The sequence below is a fragment of the Zootoca vivipara genome, chromosome 5, assembly GCF_963506605.1.
Source record: "Zootoca vivipara chromosome 5, rZooViv1.1, whole genome shotgun sequence".
Lineage (NCBI taxonomy): Eukaryota > Metazoa > Chordata > Lepidosauria > Squamata > Lacertidae > Zootoca > Zootoca vivipara.
The window spans coordinates 24560887-24587257 of record NC_083280.1 but is presented as its reverse complement, the minus strand read 5'-3'; the positions used below and the strand labels follow the sequence as shown (position 1 = coordinate 24587257).

General features: G+C 45.1%; 1 protein-coding gene across 1 annotated transcript in view; it reads right to left on the bottom strand.

Moving 5' to 3' along the window:
• Positions 1–25035, bottom strand: part of WWTR1 (WW domain containing transcription regulator 1) — a 92190-nt gene extending 67155 nt beyond the window's left edge. The window contains exon 1 of the mRNA XM_035134023.2: positions 24353–25035. Coding sequence (XP_034989914.1) covers positions 24353–24777 — 425 coding nt within the window. The 5' untranslated portion in view covers positions 24778–25035. The remainder of the gene's footprint in view (positions 1–24352) is intronic.
• Between the last annotated feature and the right edge of the window lie 1336 nt (positions 25036–26371).

The window sequence follows — 26371 nt, the reverse complement described above, 5'->3', positions numbered from 1 at the left end:
TCAGCTCTACACATTTGTTCTGGCATATTTTGCCTGTGGTGTTATCATAATGCCATTGCAGTGCTAATGCAGTATTTTTCACTGTGACATTGGGCTGGCAACACAGTTAAGACTTGCTCTCTGTAAGTGCTTATTTACTTGGTGGAGCCAATCGTAAGAGATGCCCCAAAAACAATCTGAGTTAAACTTGTCTTGAAAAGTAAGTCGTCTTGCTAATGAATAAGTGAGAAGCCAGTAAAGGTTTCAGAAACTCGCTTTATCACGTGATGCCTTAAACTTATCATATATCCTGACAGAATATTTAAATTTAAGGCAAGGAACAATAAAGAACAACTCCTCAGGGTATAAGACGGCAGTTATCTTGCTGTACACAATATTCCTACTGATTCAGATGCATCAGTCTCTCTTGTTGGGCTGACGTCAATGCTCCTTGAGCTTACAATTCTCTGAGAAGGCCTGGACGGGGAAAAATCAGAATGGCTTTCAAACCAAGACTCTCAGACTTAACTCTAAACATTCTGAAGATATTTTTTAAAAAGCTGCTCATAAGTCCTGAGGAATACATACAGTGGCATGCAAGGGGGGAAAATAATGAAAAGTTCTAAGCAATGATAAGTAATAGAGACTCGCAGCTTTAAAGAAGAATGCTTAGAAAGGTTTTGTGGAGGTTTGGGGAGGGGGCTTAAATTGGATCTGCATGCAGGCCTTTTTGGGGGGGAAATATTAGCAAGAGATTCTTTCTGAATCTTCACCCTGAAAACATCAGGAATCACAAATACAATCTTCTGCTTTTGTTAGGGATTATGTTTAATTTTTTCCACCTGAACATTCCAGTAGATTTATTGTGTAGCAAACATTACCAAACTAAACAAGAGGCAGTAAAAACTGTTACAAGCTTATCTCTGTTTGGCAGCCATTGTTTTAAGACATAAACTGCATTATAATGTACAGGTTTTTTGAGGTTGGCACAGCTACAAGATTCTGTCATAGATATATCCCCCCCCCGCTTTATTTTTTTTAAGCATTTTAATATTACTTTTAACAGCAACTAGAGACACAACAAGAATGCATATTGAGAAGTGTTCTGCTGTAGTAAAAGATGTGCATATATAGTTGACGTTTTGTATGTTATTTCAAAGTCTATCATTCACATGAACATAAAGCAGTGCCTTAATGAGTATGCATATGGTTAAAAAGTTTACATTACAGTCCAATACATGTCTGTTCAGAAGCAAGTCCATCTGTTAGTCCTGGAAGACCTGCTCCCTGCCTTGTATATCTTTTTCCACCTGGCCTGGGAAGGAGGGGCCCTGACTGACTCCAACTACAGTGGAACCTCGGTTTACACCTACCTCTGTTTATGAACGCCTCCGTTTACGAACACCGCGGACCCGGAAGTGTTTACATCCGGGTTCTGCGGCGTCAGATGCGCAGAAGCGTTCTATCGGTGCTTCGCGCACGCGCAGAAGCATGCCTTTGGAGAGCGAATGCCTCCGTTTACGAATGCCTCCGTGGAACGGATTGTGTTCGTAAACCGAGGTTCCACTGTACAAAAGCTGAGACTGTAGGACTGGGGTATTGATAAGGATAGTAGCCTAAAACCACAACTCTGCATCAAGACACGCCTGATCCTGTACAGTCATACCTCGGTTTAAGTACGCTTCAGTTTGAGTACTTTCAGTTTAAGTACTCTGCGGCCCCAGAAGTGTTTACTTCTGGGTTCCACGGCGCAGAAACGCTCTATCGGCGCTTCGCACATGCACGCTATCACCGCTCGGATTAAGTACTTTTTGGGGTGCAAATGGCACCCCGGAACCAATTAAGTACTTATTCCAAGGTACCACTGTACAACAGTGGTGGGGGAACCTTGAGGTTTGATGGCCTTTTACAAATTGTGCTAACACAAAGGATTTGTAAAATGTATCTTTACTTGGATTGCCTTTTGCAGAGCCTTGGTCTCTCGCATTACTTACGTAAAACTTCTTTTTTTTTTTTTAAATGTTAAAAGAAACTTTATTGATTTTATGAATAAAAACAATAACAAATAGCAAACATTACCTTTGTGTAATCTCAACGTATTACACAAAACGATAAGAATGGCAAGAAAAAGAAAAAGGAAAAAGAAAGAAAAGAGAGAAAAAAGAAAAAGAAGAGAAGAAGGAGAGAAGAAAAGAGAGGAAAGGAAAACAAATTCCAATAAGGTAAGTTACAACTTCCACCACTTCTTCATACAGTTACATTCGTGATATATAGCCTGTCTTTTTATAGGTAACATAATTGTATCACATTAACAATTCACAAACCATCTGAGTTCGATTCTCATGTCCAGCAAGATCATTCGAGGCATAACCGAATTTTTATCCCCTTGCCAGATTTCCCCAAATACTCATTTAGACATTCCCATTGTTTTCTAACTTTATCTTTAGGTTTTTGATGAATTATGTCCGTTAGTTTAGCCAGCTCTAAATACTCACACACTTTATCGATCCATTGTTCTTTAGATGGAATATTGGTGCTCTTCCAATTACTGGCTATTAACAGTCTTGCGGCCGTTGAAGCATACAAGAAAATACTTTTTTTTTCACTCGGGATGTTGTTATTCAAAATACCTAATAAATACATTTCCGCTTTTTTTACAAATGAAATTTTTAGTAATTTTATAATCTCCTCATGTATTGCTTCCCAAAAATTCTTTACCATCGGACATGTCCACCATATGTGGAAAAGGCTGCCAGGAGCTGCGTTGCATCTCCAACATTTGTTACTTAAAGATTTATTTATCCTGGCCAGCTTTTCCGGAACCATGTACCACCTATAGTGCATCTTTATATAATTCTCTCTTAACGTATAGCAAGCAGTAAAGTTTATGTCTTTTGACCAGAAATTTTTCCAATTATCATATGGGATTTCGTATCCTAAATCTTGTTCCCGTTTTACTAACCATTTCCCTTTTTTTCCTTCTTCCTGCTCTTTTTCACCTAGCAGCTTGTATACTTTAGCTATGATCTTATCATTGTTAAGTAATATTTCCTTTTCAAATTTGGTTATATGAGTATTGATTCCTCGTGTTTTAACATCTTTGTCATATGTAGCTTTCAATTGGAAAAATTCTAGCCAGCTTATCCCTAGAGATTTTAACACCTCATATTTTTTTAGGTTGATAGTCCCTTCCTTGTTTTCGATCAGTTCTCTGTAAGTCGGCCACAATTTTTTCTTGTTGCACCTCAGCGTTGCATTTGCCTCTACTGGGGATACCCATCCGGGTAATTTGTTCATAATTTTGTCTTTAGTTCTATCCTATACCTCGAGCAGGGCTTTCCTCAAGATGTGATTTTTAAATCCTTTGTGTATCTGTGCCTTCCCGTACCATAGGTAGCCGTGCCACCCAAAGACCTTATCCCATCCCTCAATATTCAAGATTTCTGTGTTCTGCAGAAGCATCCATTCTTTAAGCCAGCTCCAACAGGCTGCTTCGTAGTATCTTTTCAAATCTGGGAGCGCAAATCCTCCATTATCCTTTGATTTTATTAAATTTTCCATTTTTATTCTGGCCTTCTTCCCCTGCCAGATAAAATCGGCAAGGTCTTTCTGCCAGTCTTTAAAATGTCTAAGTCCCAAGATTATTGGGATATTTTGAAAGAGGAACATTATTTTTGGTAGGACCACCATTTTTATCATTGACACTCGTCCCCAGATTGACAATCTTAATTTACTCCATTTAGCCATGCTGTCCTTGATTTCTTTCCATTTTTTGAGATAGTTGTCTTTAAGTAAATTGGTGTTTTTGTTTGAGATCCAAATTCCCAAATAGTTAACTTTATTCTCTATTTTAATTCCCGTTCTCGTTGCTAGTTCTTCATTGTCTTTCTCCCTCATGTTTTTAGTTAATATTTTAGATTTTTCTTTATTTAATTTGAACCCCGAAACCCTACTAAATTCTTCCATCTTGGTTAGCGCTTTCATAATGCTTTCTTGGGGTGCTTCTGTGACTATTATTAAATCGTCTGCGAAGGCTTTCGTTTTGTAACATGTTGAGCCCAAGCTGATGCCTTTTATGTCTTTATCTTTTCTTAATGCTGTTAAGAGTGTCTCAATTACCATGATAAACAATAGGGGAGACAGGGGACACCCTTGTCTCGTCCCTCTTTCTATTTTAAAGCCTCCCGTAATTTCGTTGTTAATAATTATTTTTGCCTTTTGTTCTTTATATATTGCTCTTATTCCATTTAATATTTTGTTTCCCATTTTCAGATTTTCGCAGACGTTTATCATGAAGGGCCAGGATACACTATCGAATGCCTTTTCCGCGTCAACGAGTAGCATCGCGATTTCAAGGCCTGGTTTCATGTCGGCATATTCCAAAATATCTATAATTATTCTGATATTATCTTTTATTTGCCTTTGGGGGAGAAAGCCTGCCTGGTCTCTGTCTATTATTCTGCTCAAGAAACATTTTAATCTGTTCGATAATATGCTTGTAAAAATTTTGTAATCAATATTTAATAAAGAGATTGGCCTGTAGTTTTTTATAAGCTTCGGATCCGCATCTTTTTTAGGTATTAAGGTAATGAAGGCCTCCCGCCAGGATTCTGGTAATTCTCCCTTATCTAATATTTCGTTCATTATTATTTGGAGTTTGGGTGTTATCACATCTTCTAGTTTTTTGTAATACTTCACCGGGATCCCATCTGGGCCCGGTGATTTCCCTTCTTTTAAATTCCTAATAACTCCTTGGATTTCTTCTTTTTCGATGTTGGCATTTAGAATTGCATATTCTGTATCATTAACTTCAGGTAAATTATTATCGAATATATAGTTTGTGGCTTTCTTTTTATCGATATCCACCTCCTTGTATAAGTTCTTGTAATAATTCACAAATTTATCTTTAATTTGGTCAGTGTCCATAATTTCCTTTCCTTCGTCTATTATATTGTTTATTATTTTATTGGCCTGTCTATCTTTTATCGTCCAGGCTAACAACCTTCCAGGTTTGTTTGCCTGTTCGAAATATTTTTGTTTTGTCCAGATAATTTTTTTTCCACCTCTTTGTTAACTAAATCCATCAAGTGTGCTTGCAGTATTTTAATTTGTTGTTTTATTTCGTCACTTTTTGGAGATTTAACCAATTCTTTCTCTTTACCTCTTATTTGTTCATTAATCTCTAGAATATTTTTCTGCTTTTCCCTCCTTATCCTGCCCATCTGTTGTATCCCAAACCCCCTCATGTAGGCCTTGCTTGCTTCCCATATCATTTTCCTGTCTGATCCTTGGCTACTTACGTAAAACTTCTAATGGAAGACAGAGCTGGCCTCACCAGCAATAAATGAACTTACAACATTGCATAGTCGGTGCTGAATGGTTTGAACTGTGAACCGTTGTCTGTGAATATTGTTAAAGGTCAACATTTTCAAGCCAAGAGGACCAGAAATCTAGTGTGGGAGTTTCTGTACAAAAGATCTTATTCTTCGCAGTGCTAATTGTTCCTGAGGTTCCACTTATCCTGTTGCCTCCTTATTGAAAGCAAGTGCGATTCAGCCCAGTGGAGTCAATTTCAGAGTAAAACACATTTAGGATTCCTCCTTTGGGTGAATCATGCAAACTCTTTAACACTTGCAGGAATTTCCAATATGTGAAAGATCTGGGCTACAGCAGCTGCGGCTAATCTGAAGCCCTCAGCCTTTCTGCAGACCCTCACAGCCTCTTTCCCCACCAACTCAAACATGGCTGGAGACAGAGGCCATCTTGCAACAGTGCAGCCATGATGCAACATCACTGTCCCAACTCTAACCAAACAGAAGGGCTTGTGGGAAATTATAATTAATTTTCTGGCATCAATACTTTGGCCAAAAAGCAAAACCAGTACAGTCACACATTGGTTCTCGAACGGCTTGTTGACTCGAATGTTTTGGCTCCTGAATGTTGCAAACCCAGAAGTGTTCTGGTTTGTGAACGTTTTTTTGGAAGCCAAACATCCGACACAGCTTACGTGGCTTCTGACTTGAGTGCAGGAAGCTCCTGCAGCCAATCGGAAGCCATGTCTTGGTTTTTGAACATGTTTGGAAGTCGCACAGACTTCCAGAACGGATTTCGTTCAAGAACCAAGGAACTACTAGAGAAGTTTATAGAGATTAAAGCCTCAAGTTCAATATGGGATCAACTTCCTGGAACTCTGGGAATCTCTCTCTCTCTCTCTCTCTCTCTTGCTCTCCACTAACCCACACCCACACACAGCATATTATACACAGTCTTAGCTCTTCAGGGGCCTCAGGAGGTTGCCATTGCATGCAGATTTGGTTTTCTTAAATAAGACTGGGTAGTTGCCTCCTTTACCAATTTTACAAGTTCATGCTCTAATATAGTTCCGTCAAAACTAGAGTATCAAATCTCCTTCATCCAAGGGCACAGGTATTTGCTGATCCACTGGGGGTAAAGAATGAACGGAATCACAAATCGCTTTGAATCTGAAACAAGAGATGACTTGGGAGCGAGGCGCATTAGTTGACCACAAGGTTGCAGTTCTATTATTCTCTCTGTCCAACTCCAGGTCATGCCTCCTCTTCAGCTCTACTCCCCTTTGAGAACTTTGCCTGGCTGAAACGTGCCTTCAAACTGTGATAACACACTTTGCTTGCCGGGATGAAGAGATGTGCATGAGCCTGGGTACCTAGAAATCTCTGAGTTTTGCATGGCTAGAATGTAGCCCATTGCTCTGCCCCACTTTTACCTCTGGGGCTCACCTACCCCTGGCATGCCACCCCAGGAAGGAAGCCCATGAGGTAATGCAGTCCTCCGACTCCTTTAAAAACAGCCTCCTCACAGCTGCAGGATATAAAAGCAAAGTAAAGATGGAATCAGGAGCTGACCTAGGCTCGAAGAATATAACAAGGAATTCTGTGAGAATCCCCCATAGCTGCTATGCTGAAGGACTTTTCCCTCTTCTTGTTATTTTCTTCAAAGATCCCTCCCTCCCTCCTTTTACTCTTTCGATTCCCATTCTTCATTCATTTCAGGATAAATATAGTCACTCCTGGGAATTGTCTTCCTGGATATTCTACGAGAACGGCATATTTGATCAGTTTGGATGGAACAATTTTTTTAAAAAAATAGCCATTATCTCTTTCTATTAAAAAACGAGGAGGGAGGGAATCAATGCCACAAGCCTGTACATTTAAATTCCGCCTGTATGACATTTCCTTCTACTTTAATTGCTTCCATACAGTTTATATCTGCTAGTCACGCTAGGCCTCAGAGTGCTCCATGCACCCTGCTACAAAGGCGCTCTTGTCCTATAATAACCTCGGCAATCAAAGTGAAGGAATTATGGGTAAGGCAGAACAGCCAGAGTTATTGAAATAAACAGGTTTCCAACTGCATTCAAAAGCACATTTCTGTCAGGAAGCAAGTCCGCCCTAAGAAGCTAGTTCTTCCGTCAGGATCTAGAGAGAAGTTAGAAGAAAACTGGGTAACAGTGTTAACGGCACACTGTCTAGTCTACATCCGCCTTTGGCAAACCTGGTGCCCTTCCTCATGTTTTGGACTACAACTCCCATTACGCTGGGCAAAACAAACAAAGACTTAATTAATTTTACTCCACGCCTTCCTAACTTCAACTGCTGTTAACACATCAGGCGGGTTGCTAAGAAAGCCTTCTGAAACTTTTTTTAAAAACTACCATGCTTCTTTAAGGAAACAACAACAACAACACTTGAATTATCTAGTCAGCCCACTTACTTGTCTATTTCCCAAGTGAATAAAACTGATTCTGAAATTACCTGTTCCAAGTTTCTCCTGAGGACCTAGTATTTTAATGGAACTGATCATTGTTACACATATTCCTCACTCTGCCACTCTAAAATTGTAATTACGTTTTAAGCCTCACACTTGGCAGACCTCCTCCTTCATATACAAAACGGACATTGTTAAAACAGCCCGTTGGAAATCATCATCGGTAAATACGATCTATTGTTTCAGCTGCAGCAGCTCGAGAGAATCGGTTTACAACACACCAACTTAGAAGTGCCTACTCTGCTCTTTTCAGGCGCTCTCAAGCCAAGGCCCGAAATAGATACCCATCATCAGTCCAAGCAGGTCTCGAATGGGCCTTCTCAGAACTCCAGAAATTGCTTCTTCACTTCCAGCCCAGTTTCTGCTGGGTTAGAATAGCCACCCTAATTAAAACTCTCCTACTTATCTGGGCTCATAGATAACCCTTCGCAGGGTGCCAAAAACTATATATAATACTTCCCTACCCGTGTCAAAAAAAAAAAACTTCAAAACCTTATGCCATTTCATTCACCATGTAGAATATGGTCACCAACTTGGATGGCCTTAAAAGAAGATTAGACAAATTCATAAAGCTATCAATGGCTACTAGCCAGGGTGACTGTGTTCTACCTCCACTGTCAGATGGTACCATGCCTCTGTAGGCCAGCATTTCTCAACCGCTGTTCCGCGGCACACTAGTGCCGCGACGTGCGGCGACGAGAAGGGCGATTTGCATTGTCACGTGCCTGGCGGCCGCCAATATACATGACTGACCCGCCGGAAAGCAATATTTCTCCTCCTCTTTCCCAAAGCTCAGTGCAAACGAGCCTGGCGGCCGCCAATACACACCACTAACCCGCTGGAAAGCAATATTTGGCAAGTGTTTCTTACAGTCATAATTATAATATAGGGCGGCACAGAGTTAAATTTTTTAACTTTTTAAATGGTGGTTTGCCTCGTGATTTTTTTCACGGAACAAGTGTGCCGTGGCCCAAAAAAGGTTGAGAAACACTGCTGTAGGCCATCAATTGCTGGGAATCACAAATGGAGAGGATGCTCTCTAACTCTAGTCTTCCTTGCGGGTTTCCCACACACATCTGGTTGGCCATTTTGAGAACAGGATGTTGGACTAGACATGCCTTTTGTCTGCTGCAGCAGCAGGGATCTTCATATGTACTGTACTTCATATGTTCTGTTTTGCACATTCGATTTGATTGTTCTTCCACATAGCTGCCCCTTGGAAGTAACAAGAATTCCCTAAGCCAACGAGCCTGTGCCCCTGCTTTGCTCCTCCCATTGTTGAGCCCAGAAACAAACCATGGAGCAGCTCAGTGAGGGGGTGGCGTTACATCTGACCCTGGGGCCATAGTTTGTTTCTCCCAAAGAAACCACAACCAGGAAGCCAAGAACAAACCAAAGCATTTGAAGGGCACCGGTTGGAGAAAGCTAACCCATACCTTCCCTCCCGCACTCCTTGTTGGGTACCTTAATGCTGCGCATAGCTGCCAAGTCTCCCGTTTTTCGCGGGAAACCCCCGTATTTTAAACTGTTTCCCTCTGGCAGCCCGGATTGGAAAAAATCCTGTAAATCCCCCGGATTTCCTACCTGCCAGGGAGGCTCCATTTTGGGTCCTGGCGTCGCCCAATTTCCGGTGCCCAGACATGGGTAGCGCGGCACCGGAAGTTGCTTCTATGCAGACATGCGTAGAAGTGACTTCCGGTGCCGCGCCGCTGCTGATCCTGCATTTCTCAGCAGGAGACTTGGCAGCTATGATGCTGTGGCTGGGCTGTGTTTCAGAGTGGGTAACGGTTTAATTGAAAAAGGAGAGTTACTTTTAAAAAATCAGCTGAGCAAAATGAGCGGCCATTACTCAGGAGTCAATTTGCAGTCGTTAATAAGGCATTCTTGGTCCGCAGAAATTCTTTTCATCTCTTCCATCCATGTTGAGCAGTGCAATAAGAAGGCAACATTTACACAGATAGAGAAATGCTAATCTTACAACCCAGCAATGGTCTCTTGTCACAACCTGGAAGTCAGGAGCCTACAGTCCATGTGTCATTTCTGCACAGAAACTATGGAACTGCTACAATGGCTTCTTATTAATGGGGTGTAAATGAGACCCAGGTGGCGCTGTGGTTAAACCACTGAGCCTAGGGCTTGCTGATCAGAAGGTCAGCGGTTCGAATCCCTGTGACGGGGTGAGCTCCCGTTGCTCGGTCCCAGCTCCTGCCAACCTAGCAGTTCGAAAGCACGTCAAAATGCAAGTAGATAAATAGGAACCGCTACAGCGGGAAGGTAAACGGCGTTTCCGTGTGCTGCTCTGGTTTGCCAGAAGCGGCTTTCTCATGCTGGCCACATGACCTGGAAGCTATACGCCGGCTCCCTCGGCCAATAATGCGAGATGAGCGCGCAACCCCAGAGTCGGTCACGACTGGACCTAATGGTCAGGGGTCCCTTTACCTAAATGAGCTATATCAAAGTTTCAGAAAAATCCTACAAAGTTTTCTCCAAAGTTCTCCAAATGGAGCCATTCATAGAGGATAAATTCATAGAGGGTTTATCTATGAAGGCTATATCGAGGGCTACTAGTCATCTAAATACTTGCCATGGAACACAAACAGAAGAGAGGGCTTGTGGGCTTCCCATAGGTACCTGAGTGGCCACTATGAGATCAGAAAGCTGACTGGATCATCTCTTAGTTTCATTCAGCAAGTTTCTTCTTATGTTCAAGATATATACACCCACCATTATCAGGGCTGACATATTTCAAAAGGTACAAATCCGGACACAAAAAGTTGTTGAGCTTTTGTAGGGCAATCGCCTGATAGCCCTGCAGCCACCGCCGAGCCCACACCAGACCCAGAACCTGAACTGAGCTGCCCGTGCACAAAAATAATAATAATTTAACTCAAAATCCAGGACATTTGCTTTAAAAGGTACAACCCCCCCCCCGATGGGCATGTAGGACCCCCAAAAGAGGACATGTCTGGGAATTCCCGGATGTATGGCAACCCTGTTTTCCATACCGTCTTCCATACATTCCTACCCACAATCATGAATACCACCATTCAATCTGTTGCCAGGCACAAAGCATCTTAAGTTAATAATCGCCCATAATCAATGATTACTTAAGTGTAAGTGAAAAGCAAATACAAAACACAATTGCTTTACTATACGAAGTCCTGATTATATCTGCCTCTACACGTTGCTGCCTATACAGCTTTTTCCAAGGTTCTCACATATGATTGGATGCTGGGAGGTCCCCTGCGCTGTATCATTGCAACACGTCCAAGCGCTGGCAATGGGATTTAGCAAGAGCCTCGAGAGAAATTGGAAGCATCTCATTTTATGGAGTCTTCATCGGGATCAGGTGAAGCCTACTTTGTAGTAATAATAATAACCACTTACCATTTTACAATGTGCACATTCGAACGGCTTCACAGGTTATCTGCTCCATAACCCTTACAACAGCTTTCAAACGCAGGACAATGTTATTATTCCTCTATTGCAGCAGATTGTGAATTGAGGTAGAAAGAAGAGTCACTTGCCCAGGACCAATAAGTGAGAAATTACAGTGCTTTTTTTCTGAGGGGACGCAGGGGTACGCATACCCCTAAACATTTTGTGAATCTAAGTTTGGCCTCATTGAGGGGCAGTATTTCAATATGAGTAGGAAAATGAGAGTACCCCTAAACATTTTTCTTTTAGAAAAACTTTGACTCGTTTTCTCTAAGTGGCAGACTGAAATTGAGCACTATAGAAAGGATGTATTTGCTCCTGTGTTCTGGTGCTGCAAAATCAGGTTAGGGGGTCTACTCAGAAGTCACGTTCCTGTGAAGCTGCAAGTCTCACTATATTATACTGTAATATTTTAATGGCCATTTTGGGTACCTCTGTCATAAAACCCATGCCCTTTTTTGAGCATACTCTTCGGTTTCATTAATTTCCTGGTAAATCCTTTACAGCAGATGTTGCTGGACTACAGCTCCTATCAGTCCCAGGCAGTATAGGCAATGGTGAAGGATGATGGGAACTGCAGTCCAACATCTGCAGGACACCACTTTGCGCTACATCTACTTTTCACCAGGGTTCGAAATTAGCAGGGCGCCAGGCGCAATTTGCGCCTAAAGGTTCTCCATTTGCATCACCTCAAAAAGTCTGGATGCCATTTTTTTGCGCCTGGCTGACACTCAAGGATCACTGAACTGTGTGTGCTCTGAAGTCTTGAAGTATATGTTAAGGATAGACAATATGTTAAGGAGTTTAACAATAAAGAGCAGAGTCTTTTGAAAACTGAAGTACGCTACCAATAGTTTTATTGTAAACACCAAATTAAACATGTATTAACAATTTCTCTTAAAAATGTGAGATTAACAATGTGTCACTTATGTGAATTGTGTATTAATTCACGCTTATCAAAATAATAAAGAAAAAGTGTTGCTGACCACACAGACAGCCCCAGTGACGACCTGGCATTCGGTTTTGGCCCCCACAACCCAGGTCCCAGATGCCATTTGGCTCCTAGCTTTTCTATCCCAGTTTCTAACACTGCTTTGCACATACCTTAAAAAAAATAAGAATAAATCACGGTTGGAGGATAGATGGCGGCTAACAGATTGAGGTTGAATCCTGACAAGACAGAAGTACTGTTCGTGGGGGACAGGAGGCGGGCAGGTGTGGAGGATTCCCTGGTTCTGAATGGGGTAACTGTGCCCCTGAAGAACCAGGTGCGCAGCCTGGGAGTCATTTTGGACTCACAGCTGTCCATGGAGGCGCAGGTCAATTCTGTGTCCAGGGCAGCTGTCTATCAGCTCCATCTGGTACGCAGGCTGAGACCCTACCTGCCTGCAGACTGCCTAGCCAGAGTGGTGCATGCTCTAGTTATCTCCCACTTGGACTACTGCAATGCACTCTACGTGGGGCTACCTTTGAAAGTGACTCGGAAACTACAACTAATCCAGAATGCGGCAGCTAGACTGATGACTGGGAGCGGCCGCCGAGAGCACATAACACCGGTCTTGAAAGATCTACATTGGCTCCCAGTACGTTTCCGAGCACAATTCAAAGTGTTGGTGCTGACCTTTAAAGCCCTAAATGGCCTCGGTCCAGTATACCTGAAGGAGCGTCTCCACCTCCATCATTCTGCCCGGACACTGAGGTCCAGCACCGAGGGCCTTCTGGCGGTTCCCTCGTTGCGAGAAGCCAAGTTGCAGGGAACTAAGCAGAGGGCCTTCTTGGTGGTGGCGCCTGCCCTGCGGAACGCCCTCCCAACAGATGTCAAAGAGGAAAACAACTACCAGACTTTTAGAAGACATCTGAAGGCAGCCCTGTTCAGGGAGGCTTTTAATGTTTAATAGATTACTGTGTTCTATTTTTCTGTTGGAAGCCGCCCAGAGTGGCTGGGGAGACTCAGCCAGATGGGCGGGGTATAAATATTATTATTATTATTATTATTATTATTACTATTACTATTATTACTATTATTATTACTATATACTGTATCAAAAATTGGCCTCTTTAGGGCAACACTCAATAGCAAATGTGCAGTGCAACCCCATGCATAGCTACACAGAACGCAATGGGGCTTACTTGTGAGTAAACATACACAGACGCTGCACATTTTTTCAAAGACTTGCCTTGCAATTTGCAGGTGAAGGAAGGAAATGAGATGAGGCTGTTAAAAGTTGTGCATTTGCTCACCCTCAGTATTACAACCGCTACCCCAAGTTAAAACATGCCTTTAGGAAACCGAGCTAAGCTGAATTAGTGCCTCGTCTGCTCTATTATTCTTGACCACTCCTGCTGAAGCTACATGTTTATACAAGCCCTGAATGCAACCAAGGCAATGTACTCCTGCTAGTTTGCAAGATATATCAAGATGACCTTTAAACGCCAATGTAAGATGGGAAGAGTACTCAGGACTACCAGAAAAGCAGCTTTTCAGGGAAAAAATACTTTTAAAGTACCAGAAAGTCAACTTTTCTTTAAGCTGCAATAACAAGAAGTTCAAGGACCTTGGAAGTAATTTTTAAAAAGGGGGACAAAGGCCTCTTAACAGTATGCAATCAGCTTTTCTTATTGGAGATTCTGGTTCCGCATAATGCAAAAATGTGTGTGTCTGTCTGACAGTGGAATGGACTCCCTTTTGAGGTGGTGCACTCTTTGGAGGTCTTTAAACAGAGGTTGGATGGCCATCTGTTAGGAATGTTTTGATTGTGATTCCTGCATTGCAGAGGATTGGGTAGATAATGGATCCCTTCCAACTCTACCGTTCTATAATTCCAAGTCCAGGCCTTGCTTCTACAGGCCTTCTAAAGAACCCAGTAGATGTGCAGTATTGTGCAGACTTACTGAAGCCCTCTGCTACATGAGATCTTGTATAGGGAGACTGGCAGAATTTAAGCAACAGGCCGAACCTCTGAACTGCAACCAAAAGGCCATTTCCAGACTTTATACTGGCACACATATCTGCAGTTCCGGGGGTCATACCAAGCTCTACATTCACAGGAGCAACACAGCAGCGGGCAAGCTGCTCGGTCACAAAGCTCAGCTGCCAACATTTCCAGAAGCATGGAAGCCGCTGTGGCAGAAATCCACAAGCCACGGACTCCTTTGCCAAGCTGCCCTGGAAATTCAGACAGAGGAACAACTTCCAACCGCAGGAACAGCAATGTCTGGAAACTGTTTGAGGCAAAACCAGGACATTTCTGCTGCTTCACACCCTTCCTTGTCACAGGCCAGTGCACAGGAAGGTAAAATTGGGTGGGCTCGAGAACAAACTCCTCCACGGACCCACAGAGAAAGATTCCAAGCATGCAAAAGGGAAAGTAAAAAGTCGCCTCCCCCCTTCTTGCAATATTACGTTCCTTCTTGCAACATTATTGTCATGGTGGCCGGAGAAGGCTACTTCAGAGTAACGACTCTACACAGCTCTGCATTTTATGCTTTTATTGGTGCTGCGTATTTACAGTGCTAATGGCAGTGCTATTTACAAAGACACATCTGTTCAGCTTGAATCAGAACCTCCAAGTGGCTTTTGGCGCGTCTTGCGCCAGCATAACAACTTGGGGAGACCCATCCTCTTCCCCCGACGCTTTCTGCGAAGTTCCGGAGTTGGGGAAACTTGCCTCCCCCCCTTCCTTCCCCCTTCCTGTCCCACCTGGGACGATGGCTCTTCTACCCTGCCAGAGCCTTGGACACCACTTCCTGTTTCCCCACTTGAGATGGAGCTTTCCCTCTTTTCAGCCTCGCTCGGGGCTGGGCTGGAATTCAGGAGGGGAGGGGCTTCGCGATATCCCTTGCCCCTCACATCTATGAATATATTTTAGTTGGTTATTAAACACATGCATTGTTTAAATGTAAATAGGTGTCCATCAATAAGTATCCCCTGGGCACCTTACAAACAAAACAATATTAAAAGCACAGTGCGTGATCATTAAACCGATACAGTATGCAGTCCTTGGAAGTAAGGGGTAGGCTTTCTTTGCAAAGAGGCAGAAAAACATTTTACAGATCAGATTAGGCTACTTTAAATTCACCTCGGGCTGTTGTGGCCTAACATACAATTAGAAGGCAGGGGTGAAGAAAAAGGTATTCAACTGGTGCCCCAAAGAGCAGAGAGAAACACTAGGTGCAGCGGCAGAGCAAGCCGCTTGGGAGACTGGGGCGCCGCATGTCCAGGGCCAGGGCCAGCTGCCCACAGGAGTGAAGCCAGCTGCCCACAGGGCCTCCAAGGAATCTGCCTGCCTCCTCCCACTCAGCCGCCCTACAGCTGAGGGGCAGACCGTTTGGGACAACGCGGAGCCTGCGCCAGGAGAGATGTGTGGCTCGGGTGCGCTGCTGGTCCTGTGGTGAGTGCCGCCCAGCATTTTGTCACCCCCCTCAGTGGTGACACCCGGAGCGGCCCGCCCCCAATGCACCCCCCTTCCTCCGCCCCTGACTGGGTGAACCTCTCTGGGGTATTCCATTGTTGGGGGTGCCACTAGCGAAACAGCCCTTGCTTTGGTAGCTACCTGGCTCTCCACATGGTGAGGCAGGGCTTCCAAAATGGATCTTAAGGTCAGAACACACACACAAGTGGCAGGAGATGATCTTCCAGGTCACTTGCTGGCTACCAAGCAGTTTCAGGCTTTATAGCTTAAAAAGCAGTACAGTGGTACCTTGGTTCTCGAACTTAACCTGTTCCGGGAGTCTGTTTGACTCCCGAAACTTTTTGAAAACCAAGGCATGGCTTCCGATTGGCTGCAGGAGCTTCCTGCACTGAACCGGAAGCTGCGTCGGACATTCAGCTCCTGAAAAACGTTTGCAAACCGGAACACTTACTTCTGGGTTTGTGGCGTTCGGGAGCCGATTTGTTCACGAGCCAAGTTGTTCGAGTACCAAGGTACCACAGTACAGTGGTGCCTCGCTAGACGAAATTAATTCGTTCCACGGGTCTTTTCTCATAGCGAAAAAATTCGTCTAGCGAATCCCATAGGAATGCATTGAATTTTTTTTTGCCCATAGGAACGCATTAATTGAATTTCAATGCATTCCTATGGGAAACCGCGATTCGCTAGACGAATTTTTCGTTAAAACGCATTCGTCTAGCGAGGCAAGCTCCGCTCGAAAAAACCTTTCGTTAAGCGGAAATTTCATTAAGCAGGGCATTCGTTAAGTGAGGCACCACTGTACTTCAAACCAAAACAGATTATGCAAAATAATGTTAAAAGGAACTGTGTTCAATTTGCAACATTTATACAGGCAACCCAATATGGGTAAGATGTCATTCTGAGGCTATTCTAATGTATACACCATGGGTAGGCAAACTAAGGCCCAGGGGCCGGATCTGGCCCAATCTCCTTCTAAATCCGGCCCGCAGATGGTCCGGGAATCAGTGTGTTTTTACATGAGTAGAATGTGTCCTTTTATTTAAAATGCATCTCTAGGTTATTTGTGGGGCATAGGAATTCGTTCATTTATTTTTCTCAAAATACTGTCTGGCCCCCCACAAGGTCTGAGGGACAGTGGACCAGCCCCCCCCCCCCGAAAAAGTTTGCTGACCCCTGGTATACACATTTACTATATCTTGAGACTAACTATACAAGGATGTTTTTGTTTTATTGACTGGCAAACATTGTGATGACATGCACACATAGTAGTCAATTAAAATACAGAGGTGCACTATCAATTTCTTTTTTTGCTGTACAAGGTTGTTTTCACACTCTTACGGACTAGAAACTTGCTTTTAAAAAATGAAAACAGAGATTCTCAGGAAGCAGAAATTCTGCGACCTTTGCAGAATGCTTTAAAACTATATATACAGTATATTGCTAGAATACACTCTGACAGGGAATAACTTGTGTAAATATTTTGGGCTGGAACAAGAAAGCATCTGGATCAATTATGTCTTTAATAAAGTTGGGATGGGAAATTTTAATCCAACCATTCCTAGTTCTTCCAGGCCTCCTTTCTTCAGGTGTGTTAACCACGCCTTTCCAAGTTTCCCATGTTCAAAAGGGAGCCAGTCGCAAGACCGAGCTCCCAGCCCTCGAATGTAAAACAAGTTGCACATTTTGGAGTTGTGCCAGGTAAGCCAAACGTAATGACAATCTTGTTTTCCTCCAGTTCTTGCCGGTCACTATTGTTTTACCAGTGACTGTTCAAGGTTTGTTAAATATCTAAACATCTCCAGCCAAGTACAACCAATACCAATGGAGAATCGTTCCTGGTAAACACATGCAGCTTTTGTTGTAAGTCTGTTTTCCACCCCCCACTTTTGAGACCCGGTGTTCCGTTACAGTTTAGGGTGGTCCTGGGGCTACTTAAGTTTCTTACAGTCATCGCCAAAAAATCTCCACAGGAACCGACATGCAAAACTGTGATTTCTATAAGTCACAGCTGGTCCTGGGTAAACAAAGCAAAGCAAGAGTTATTGTCAGTACAAAGTTCTAGCTCCACTTTCTTCTATTTGCAAGTGGAAATATATACCGTTTGAGAATGAACCAGTGTCCTAATATAAACACAAATTGCTTTACAAGCCATTAAAACCTTTTTCAAGGCCAATGGGTTGGATCTTATGCACACAGACTTGAGAACAGGTCCCATGGGCAACAATCGAGCTTACTTCTGAGTAGACCTACACTGGTTTGCACTGTTGAGTTCAGCAAAATTGACACCTATAGATTTCAGAGGGGACCAAGACTGCGAACCTAACCCCACTTAATGGAGCCAGCGTCAATGAATTCAATAGGAGCTACTTCTGAGTAGACACAGTTAGGGCTGTGCTGTTAGTCAGACCTAACTTGATCCATTCATTTCAACCAACTTAGACTCAAGTCCCAAACACACTTAGGGAGTCAGATTCATTAAACGCAGTGGAATTTACTACTAAGCATGCAAATGATTATGCTGCACCGCTGGATCTACCCCAACGTGTTGTACACCGACCATTTCAAACAGCATGAGTTCATGTTTTATGTGTTGGAAGCCGTCCAGAATGGCTGGGGCAACCCAGCCAGATAGGCAGGGTATAAATAATAACTATTATTATTGTTATTATTATTATTATTTCCACCACTTCTTGATTCTTCCAGTGGGAGCTTGTCTCCCATCGGAGAAAACATCCAGAGTGGTAGCAGAATTATTCTATTGCAACAAAAATAAGCAGGAGTCTTGCAGCACCTTAAAGACTAACACATTTACGATGGTACAAATCCACTTCATTAGATGCCTGACGCCTTATTCTCAGCTGGAAGAAATGTGGTGCTAGGGCATGGGGGGAAGTGAACAGGGAAGTCAAATGCTCGCTGTGCTTTATTTTGCTCACTTTTTGATACCATGTACTTTTTGGATTTCATTACCATCTAATGAAGCAACCGCTGGTCCATGCCACAATAAATTTCTTACAGTGCAGTCATATACATTTTTGAACCAATGACGCTTACTCTCGGGAAAGTGGGTATACTGCACTTACCAGGGAGGAAGTCAACAGGACCTACTTCTGAGTAGATATGGTTATGATTATGCTGTAAATATTTAAAATTGCCACAAGACACTTTGGTTCTGAATGTTGAAAAATATTGATAATATTGAAAAATAATAGCCATCCCAGAGTTGTCTACATCAAGTTTAGATGCCTCTACCCTTCAACAGAAGCACTTGCTTCTTTTTTTGCAAATCGTCCTGGAGAAACATTTGTCGAATGACACTATATTATTTTTGGAGAGAAAACAACAATAACCAATTAATCATCCTTATATTTACAGTACTTTGAAGTGAATCTCACTGTGCACAATGGCCCTAATTTCCAGTTAACAATGCATAGGAATGCATCTTAGCCAACTCTTCCTACTCAAGAGGCCAGACGTCATTGTATTCTACTCCCACACGGGTCTTTCAAGCACCCATGCAGCCCTGGAGGACAAGGTGTGGCTGTTACATGCAGCCAATACAACATTAAACATGTATTTTAATGTGCACTTAAAATGCAAATGGCAGCTGCAATGAGGGGAGCTTTCGTAATGCAAATAGCAGCTCCGGAGAGGCAATTTCTCCCAGGACCACAGCAGGGTGAGGAAAAGTTAAACTCTATTCCCTGCCAGCTGCAACCTTGATCATCATCATCAGTTCCCCAGTGTATTTTTAAAAATATGCACAGTAAATGCAAAAGAAACACTTTTAACATAGCAATCCAGTTTGGGAGAGACAACATGAAAATACTCTCGACTGCACACTTGGGTGTTATCAAATGTGTTCTTGAAATATCACACTCAGTCAGGATATTTGTTTCCAGAGTTTGAAATCATCCCCTCGCAAAGCACTGATGAATGCTGACAGACTACCACAAATGCCCCCCATCTGGCAAGAGCGATGCACAGGCGGAAAGCAGATTTCCTAAACACATCCTCTGCTTGGAAAGGAGCTGCACAAGTTTTAAAAAGCACGCTGCGTGGTACAGGGTATGTATCTGGGTCACTTAGAAGTGCACACACAGATCCCAGCACAAGTCTGGGACCATGTACAGTATGCAGCACCAAACAGGGAGCTGGTGCTGTCAAATCTGACAAGCATGGTCATATTATGAGCAGTTAGCCCACTGATCTGTGTGCACAGCATATGCTCATCTTGCTACTCCAGGGGTTCAGAGCCACTGCTAGAGAAATCTCACCCAATAAATCTCACTGCAGCACCCTACTTCAGTTTATCCGGAATTCACAATCAAGATGACTAGAAAATCAAAGAAAAAGGGAGGAGGGAACCAACAGTGCAAACATTTCATTAATTTCCAATCTACCTCTCCTATTCAGTCTCCTAAGTGGTAGCGCCCTTCTTTAAGAAGCTTTGGCTACTAACATCCAGATTTCCTTGCACTGCAGAAATCCTTAATGGTCGGTAGTGTTTGTCCTTAGTACAGAAATACAGGAAGCCGGGCTGGCCCATTACATTGGGGGGGGGGTGTGAACCACAAAATGGCACCCCGCTTCCCGCCAGGAAAGAAGGGGCGAGTGAAGATCTACATCAGGAAGAAGACGGGAAGAAGTATCTACATCGGAATCTGCTGCCCCTGGAACTTGCCACCTGAGGCACCTGGCCTCATGGCAACTGTTTTATATCAGGTCAGACTGTTAGTCCATCTAGCCAAGTTACTGAGCCAGCCTTCTCCAAACTGGAGCTCTCTTGGTGTTTGTGGACTACAACTCCCATCAGTTCCAGCTAGCAAGGTCAGGGATGATGGGAGTTGTAGTCCGAAATATAAGAAGAGGCTTGTTCGGTCCGAAATATAAGAAGAGGGCTGTCTTGTCTAGCTTCCTCTTCCCCCAGTGACCATCCTCTCCCCCCAGTGACCAACCAGATGCTTGTGGGAAGTCCACAAGTAACACCCAAGTGCAAGAATATGCTCCAAGCTTGTGGTGCACAGCAACTGGCGTGGAGAGGAATATCTACGCTAACAATGAAGGCAGAATGCAGCCATCGTGGCTGGTAAGCCATTGACAGCCTTAACCTCCGTGAATTTGTCGAACCCTCTTTTAAAGCCATCCAAGTTGGCGGCCATTACTTTACTACAACTTGCAAGAGTGAGCTCCATATCTTTACATGTGGAGCAGGAGCTAGCTCAGGCAGGCAGTGGCTCTCCAGACTCTCTGAAAGAGGTCTTCCCCATCATTGGCTTCCCAATGTTCTTTGAGCTGGGAAGGCTAGCGACTGAACTGGGACCCGCTGCGTACAAAGCATGGGCTCTACCGCTGAGTTACGGTGTGCATCCCCCCCAGCCCATAAGGACCTTTGCTTTCACAACATTTGGTACCCGATGTGATTCTTCTGCAGCATTTGTAGACGGTCTGTTGTTCCAGGGTGGTATTCAAAGCAACTTACTGTACTTCTGAGCAACATGTTAGCATCGAGGGTGCTGTTCAAGCTGTGCTGCTCTCATCCCTTCCCTATCTCACCCTTCTTTTCCCCTCGACGCAGCATAGCGATGCTCTCTATAAACATGTTCCTCCCATGTTTGTTTATCTGAATGTGTAAACTGACTTTGGGGCCCACACAGGCCCTGAAGGCCATACAGATTGCCCATGTTTTAGATGCCTGTTTCTCTACCCACACACAGATGGCTTTGGGAAAGGCTCCTTTCATCCATTTTCCCATCACACTGTGGCCTTGTTTGCAGGTGAGGTTAGGAGAAAACTGCAGGCATACAGTCTCTGGGAGAGCAGGTTGCTTTGTTCTGCTTTGTTCTGCCTTGGTTATTTTGGTGCTCTGCCGTGGCTTGAGCCAAGCCATGGATTGGCCTAGCCTGTCATCCGAACCTGGGCTGGTGGAAGAAGTGGCTCTCCAGGTGGGAAAGAGCCATGAAACTAGCATCCAGGCAGGTGGGTCGCTGTTGCTTACTGGCACAGAGAGCAGCAAGGAAATGGGATGGTTGGTGCAGCACAAATGCACCAGTAGAGCCAACCCAGTGGTCCTGCCAGAAAGCTAGCATAGCAGCTCCACTCACCTAGCGAGCCAATTCTAGCTCATGGGTTAACTCTCTCCAGACTAACCACACAATATAGCCAAGGTATGCCCTATTGGTTAACAGCTTATGGTTTGTCCAGGTCGCACTAAACCATGGCTTAGTACACAGGAACTCCTAGGGTTAACCTTCGGCCCTTCTCTGGTATATTTCGGGACATATTTTAAAGCCTCTTCTCCCTTTTCTAAAATAATTTATCTGGAAGAACAGCAATAGTGTTGTTCTCTCTTTACTCCTTTTTTAAATCCACAGATAAAAAATATCCTTCTAAATATTATTTTTACAATCTCCCTGGTTGCATTTACAAAGTAGCAGAGAACCTGCACTGCGCAAAGAATTCTTTCTATTTAATAATACTGATTTTGAGCCTTCTGGTGTTCATGTAAGGAAAACTGGACAATTTATGCACAGGTGACAATTATCAGCAGACTGAAGATAACCCCGAAATGCATACGAGAAAATTTGCAGGGAGGGGAAACAAATCCATAACAACTGTAGCATAGACTTTTGAGAGACAGAAGGTTGCAGGGTGGGAAGCAAGGCATCCCTGCCAGCTGGGTGGGGGGTGAGAACAGAATAGTGTGTCTGGAACAGGAAGATAGGGACACAAACATATATATACACACACACACATACAAAGTGTAGAATAAAACCATTGTCTGGATAGGCCACTTCCTGTTTAACTCTGAGAAGCTATTTTTAAGACATTCCCAGGAGCAGGAGGAGGAGCTGCCCATCGACATCAACAGGGAATTGAACAAGCTTGTCCACCACCATCCCACTCCCCCAAACAGCAACAGCAGTGGCAGCAACCGGGGGGGGGGGCAACTCCAAAAGTAGCCTAGTGAGAACTGAGCAACTCAAGTGGGTATGGAATGCTGGCTTGACTGCTGGGAGGCAGGGCAAGAAAAAAAAATGAGAGGAAGGGGAATGGAGTAGAGTGGAGCCACTGGAGGCATCAACATGAACACGGCACACCTCAAGATTTTGTTGCAGCACCTCCATTTATATTGGCGGTAAAGTCAAATGTACTGTTTCCGCTGATCGCTTCCAAAGCGATTTAACTCCAATGGGCTACACTGCGGCATTTGATTTGTCCCAGGCCTCACCCCCAAGGACTTAAGCCCAGAATTAATTTTTGGTGGTACAACTCAGCCAAATCAAAGTACCCCTAAGCATGCACTAAGCAGCAGCAGCAGCATCTTGGCCTAGTCCTCACACACCTGAGACCCCCTAGCAGGGAAAGAGGCCTTAGCTTGCACATCCCATCCCAGCACAGCCTACCAGCGCTGGTGCCCACCTGAGCTGCAGCAGTTGTAAAGCCATTATTTTCATGTTCCCACAATGCCCCAGAGGCACATTACACAAGGACATTAAAATGGAGCGTGACTCACAAGCACCCATCATGGATGCTGCCTCTTGCTTGCTCCTAGTAAACCCGCCATATGAATGGTTCTGCAGGCAATGGAAGGGGCTCACGGGAGGGCATTTTCTTAGGCGGGTCCTTCCCTCCTGGTTTCAACTGTGCACACCTGCTCAAGTTTATGTGCGCAGAGGAATTAAAAGCAGCATTAAGAGGTTCCTGAAGAGTTAATTCAAGTCTGGCCCTAGAGGATGAGCCCTGTTTTCTGTGCCAAGGTTGAAGTATCAAAAGACATCTCACCGAGAACCAGGGCAGTGTAACAGTCAGCATGTCAAACTTGGCCCGGAGAAACCCGGGTTCAAATTCCCACTCAGCCATGAAGTTCACTGGGTGACCCTGGGCCAGTTATACCATTGTAGCCTAACCTACCGCACAGGGTTGTAGCCTGGATAAAATTGGGTGGTGTTTGAATGAGGCTGGGTGGTAGAAGAATGGTGCACACTACATTGAGCTCCTTGAAGGAAAGGAAGGAAAATAAATGATAACGGTAAGCTCCTCTGAGCAGATGCAAACTCCTTCACCAACAATGGTCACTTTCATGTATTTTTATTTTTTTTAAAAAAATGTTGAAGTATATCCCACCTTCTTCCCCATGGAGCTCAGGATTGCTTGCATAGTTCTCCCCCTCCTCATTTAATCCCCACAGCAACCCTGTGAGGTAGGTCAGGCTGAGAGTGAGTGACAGGCCCAGTGAGCTTCATGGCCGAGTGGGGATTCGAATTCTGGTCTCCAAAGTCCTAGTCCATGAAACACACATGGATTTGTGTGATGTAATTTCCATGCAGGAAATAGCATAAAACTAAAACACCAGATGAGAGTGCTCAGATGCACTTCTTTGTATATCTTAGCAGACCCACCCTTATTTCTCAACAACACTGGACTACACACAGAAACTGCCTTATACCAAGTCAAACCTTTGGCCCCACTAGGTCAGTATTGCCTGCGCTGACTGGCAGCAACTCTCTGGGGCTTTGCACTGAAGTGGGTGTCTTCTCCCAGGCCCTTCCTTCTCTCCACCAATGATCTTAGAAGTCCCAGGCATGCCTAGCGTTGCGTTGCTCCCGGACTCTTTTGAGTCGCCTCCTTGAACTCAAGAGCAGCCCCGGCCCCCACAAGCCTTCCATCTGCCCGGTTCCCCCCCCCCTCCCGTGCTATTTCCTCCCCACACTTACTTGAGGAAGTATCTCTGGCCCGTGTGCGTGAGTGCCATCTCCCAGCCGGGAGGCAGCGGTAGCTCGTCCGTCACGTCGTAGGATTGCTGGCGGAGGTGGGCATGCTGCTGGGCCTGGCTCGGGGTGGCCCCGGCCCCGGCGCCCAGCTGCAGGGAGGCGGGCGACGAGTGCGAGCGGACGTGGTGCGCTCCGACTGCAGCACTGCTGAGCCGCGGCGGGTGGCTGCCTGAATCGGTGCTGGACTGCCGGGAGTGGGAGCCCGAGTCGGGCTCCTTGAAGAAGGACTCCGGCAGGATCTTTTTCCTCCACGAGCTGGGCTTGGGGTTCATGACCGAGTTGAAGAGAGCCTCGAGGTCGGTGTCCAAATCCTGCGTGACATGGATCACCTGCTGCCCCGGCGGGGGAGGGACGCCAGCAGGGTTCATTTTCGCCACCTTTTACCGACCGAACTTTTTTTTGCGAACTTTGGGCGGGGAGGTCGAGTCTCTGGAGCAGATCTCTGGGGTTTCGCCCTCTTAAATCGCCAGTTTCCAACCACCGTCGCACAAATTAAGTATTTTGCAGTTAGGGTCCAAAAGAGACCCGACAGTCATCCGAGACACGGGGCCGGCCAGATGCAAATAATGATGATGATGATAAGCTTCTTCAAACCCTTCCAAAGCGAAACTTATCCGAGCGCCCCCCCCCCCTTTTCCCCTTCTCCCCAGAGGCCCCGGCGGCTCCAAGGCAGCCGTCCCCTCCCTCCCAAAACTTTCTATCTCGCAGGATCTTCCAGAGTACACATGAAGCACGTCCAAGTCAGGCCCCGGCGGAAAGTTATGCAACTTTTCTTTTCTTTGCTGTCCCTCCCGCTGCAACTGCAGAGATTTGTTACAATTCCCTCTTAAGAAAGCAGCTCCTTTAAAGGACTAGTTTGTGTGTGTGTGTGCTGGGGAGGTGGGGGTAGATCTGCAGCCGCGGCTGTCACGGGAGGGAGGAAAGGAGGGCTCAGCCTCGCCGCCCGGAATTCCAAAGGAGGCCTGAGGCTCGAGTGAAAGCTTCGGAGGGGCTTGAACGTTCTGATTTGGAACGCTGACGCTGCGAACGTTCCGATTTCGAACGCCGGGGTTTCCAGAGAGTCTCGCCAGCGTTCGGTTCCCAGGCCTGACCGAAGATTCCTCCCTTTCCCTGGCCAGGCGCAAAAAAGTTTTTGGTTTTTCTTAAAGGGGTGGGGGTGGGTGGGCAGAAAACCGATCTTTTACGGGGGAGAAAGAGGGGAAGGGGGTCCCCTTTCTCGTTCACATACCCATGGTCCGGATCTTGGAAGAGCTGAGTACTTTCCGCCGTGGTAGTGGCGGCAGCGGTGGCTGCTTTCGGACTATCCCAAACAAAGTTACCCAAAACTCTCAGGGCGGCGCAGAAAGTTTGGCAGCTGCATTATTCATGAGCTCAGTGTCTGGGACCAGCCCGATTACACGGTACACCCACTGTGAGTCCTCCCACGGCTCAGCTGAGAGCCGGACCCTGATGGATTTTTTCCCCCGGCTGGGCTAGAGGAGCCTCCTGGGGGTGGGTTTAGGGAGTTTTACGCGGATCTTGGACGGAAATCCAGCGGGGTTATGACTAATACGTCGGGCGAAGGAAGCGTGCCACCGCTTCCTGCGGGACTCTCCCTAATAAGGAATCGTACAATGGGGGGAGGGGGAGGGGAGTAACCGGTGCAGAAAACCAGTCCGTCCCTGTCACTCGATTGGGGCGGCCTCGCCTTTAACAGACTGGCCGAAACTACCATTAAATACTTGCCTGGAGCCACTTAGCCGCTTTTTCTCAGATATTCAGTGGGACTTTCATATGCAAAAAGCAGTTTGAGCACAGCCCAGGGTTAGTCTCTGACTGATCCTGCATTGAGAGTTGCATCGCAATCGGCATGGTAGGAATGCGCCCCCCCCCTCCTTGCAGGTTCCCACAGGTGCTTGATGAGTGTGGGAGGAAGAGATATACAGTATGGAGGGTTTCTATAGTTCGTCAGTGCTGATGCTT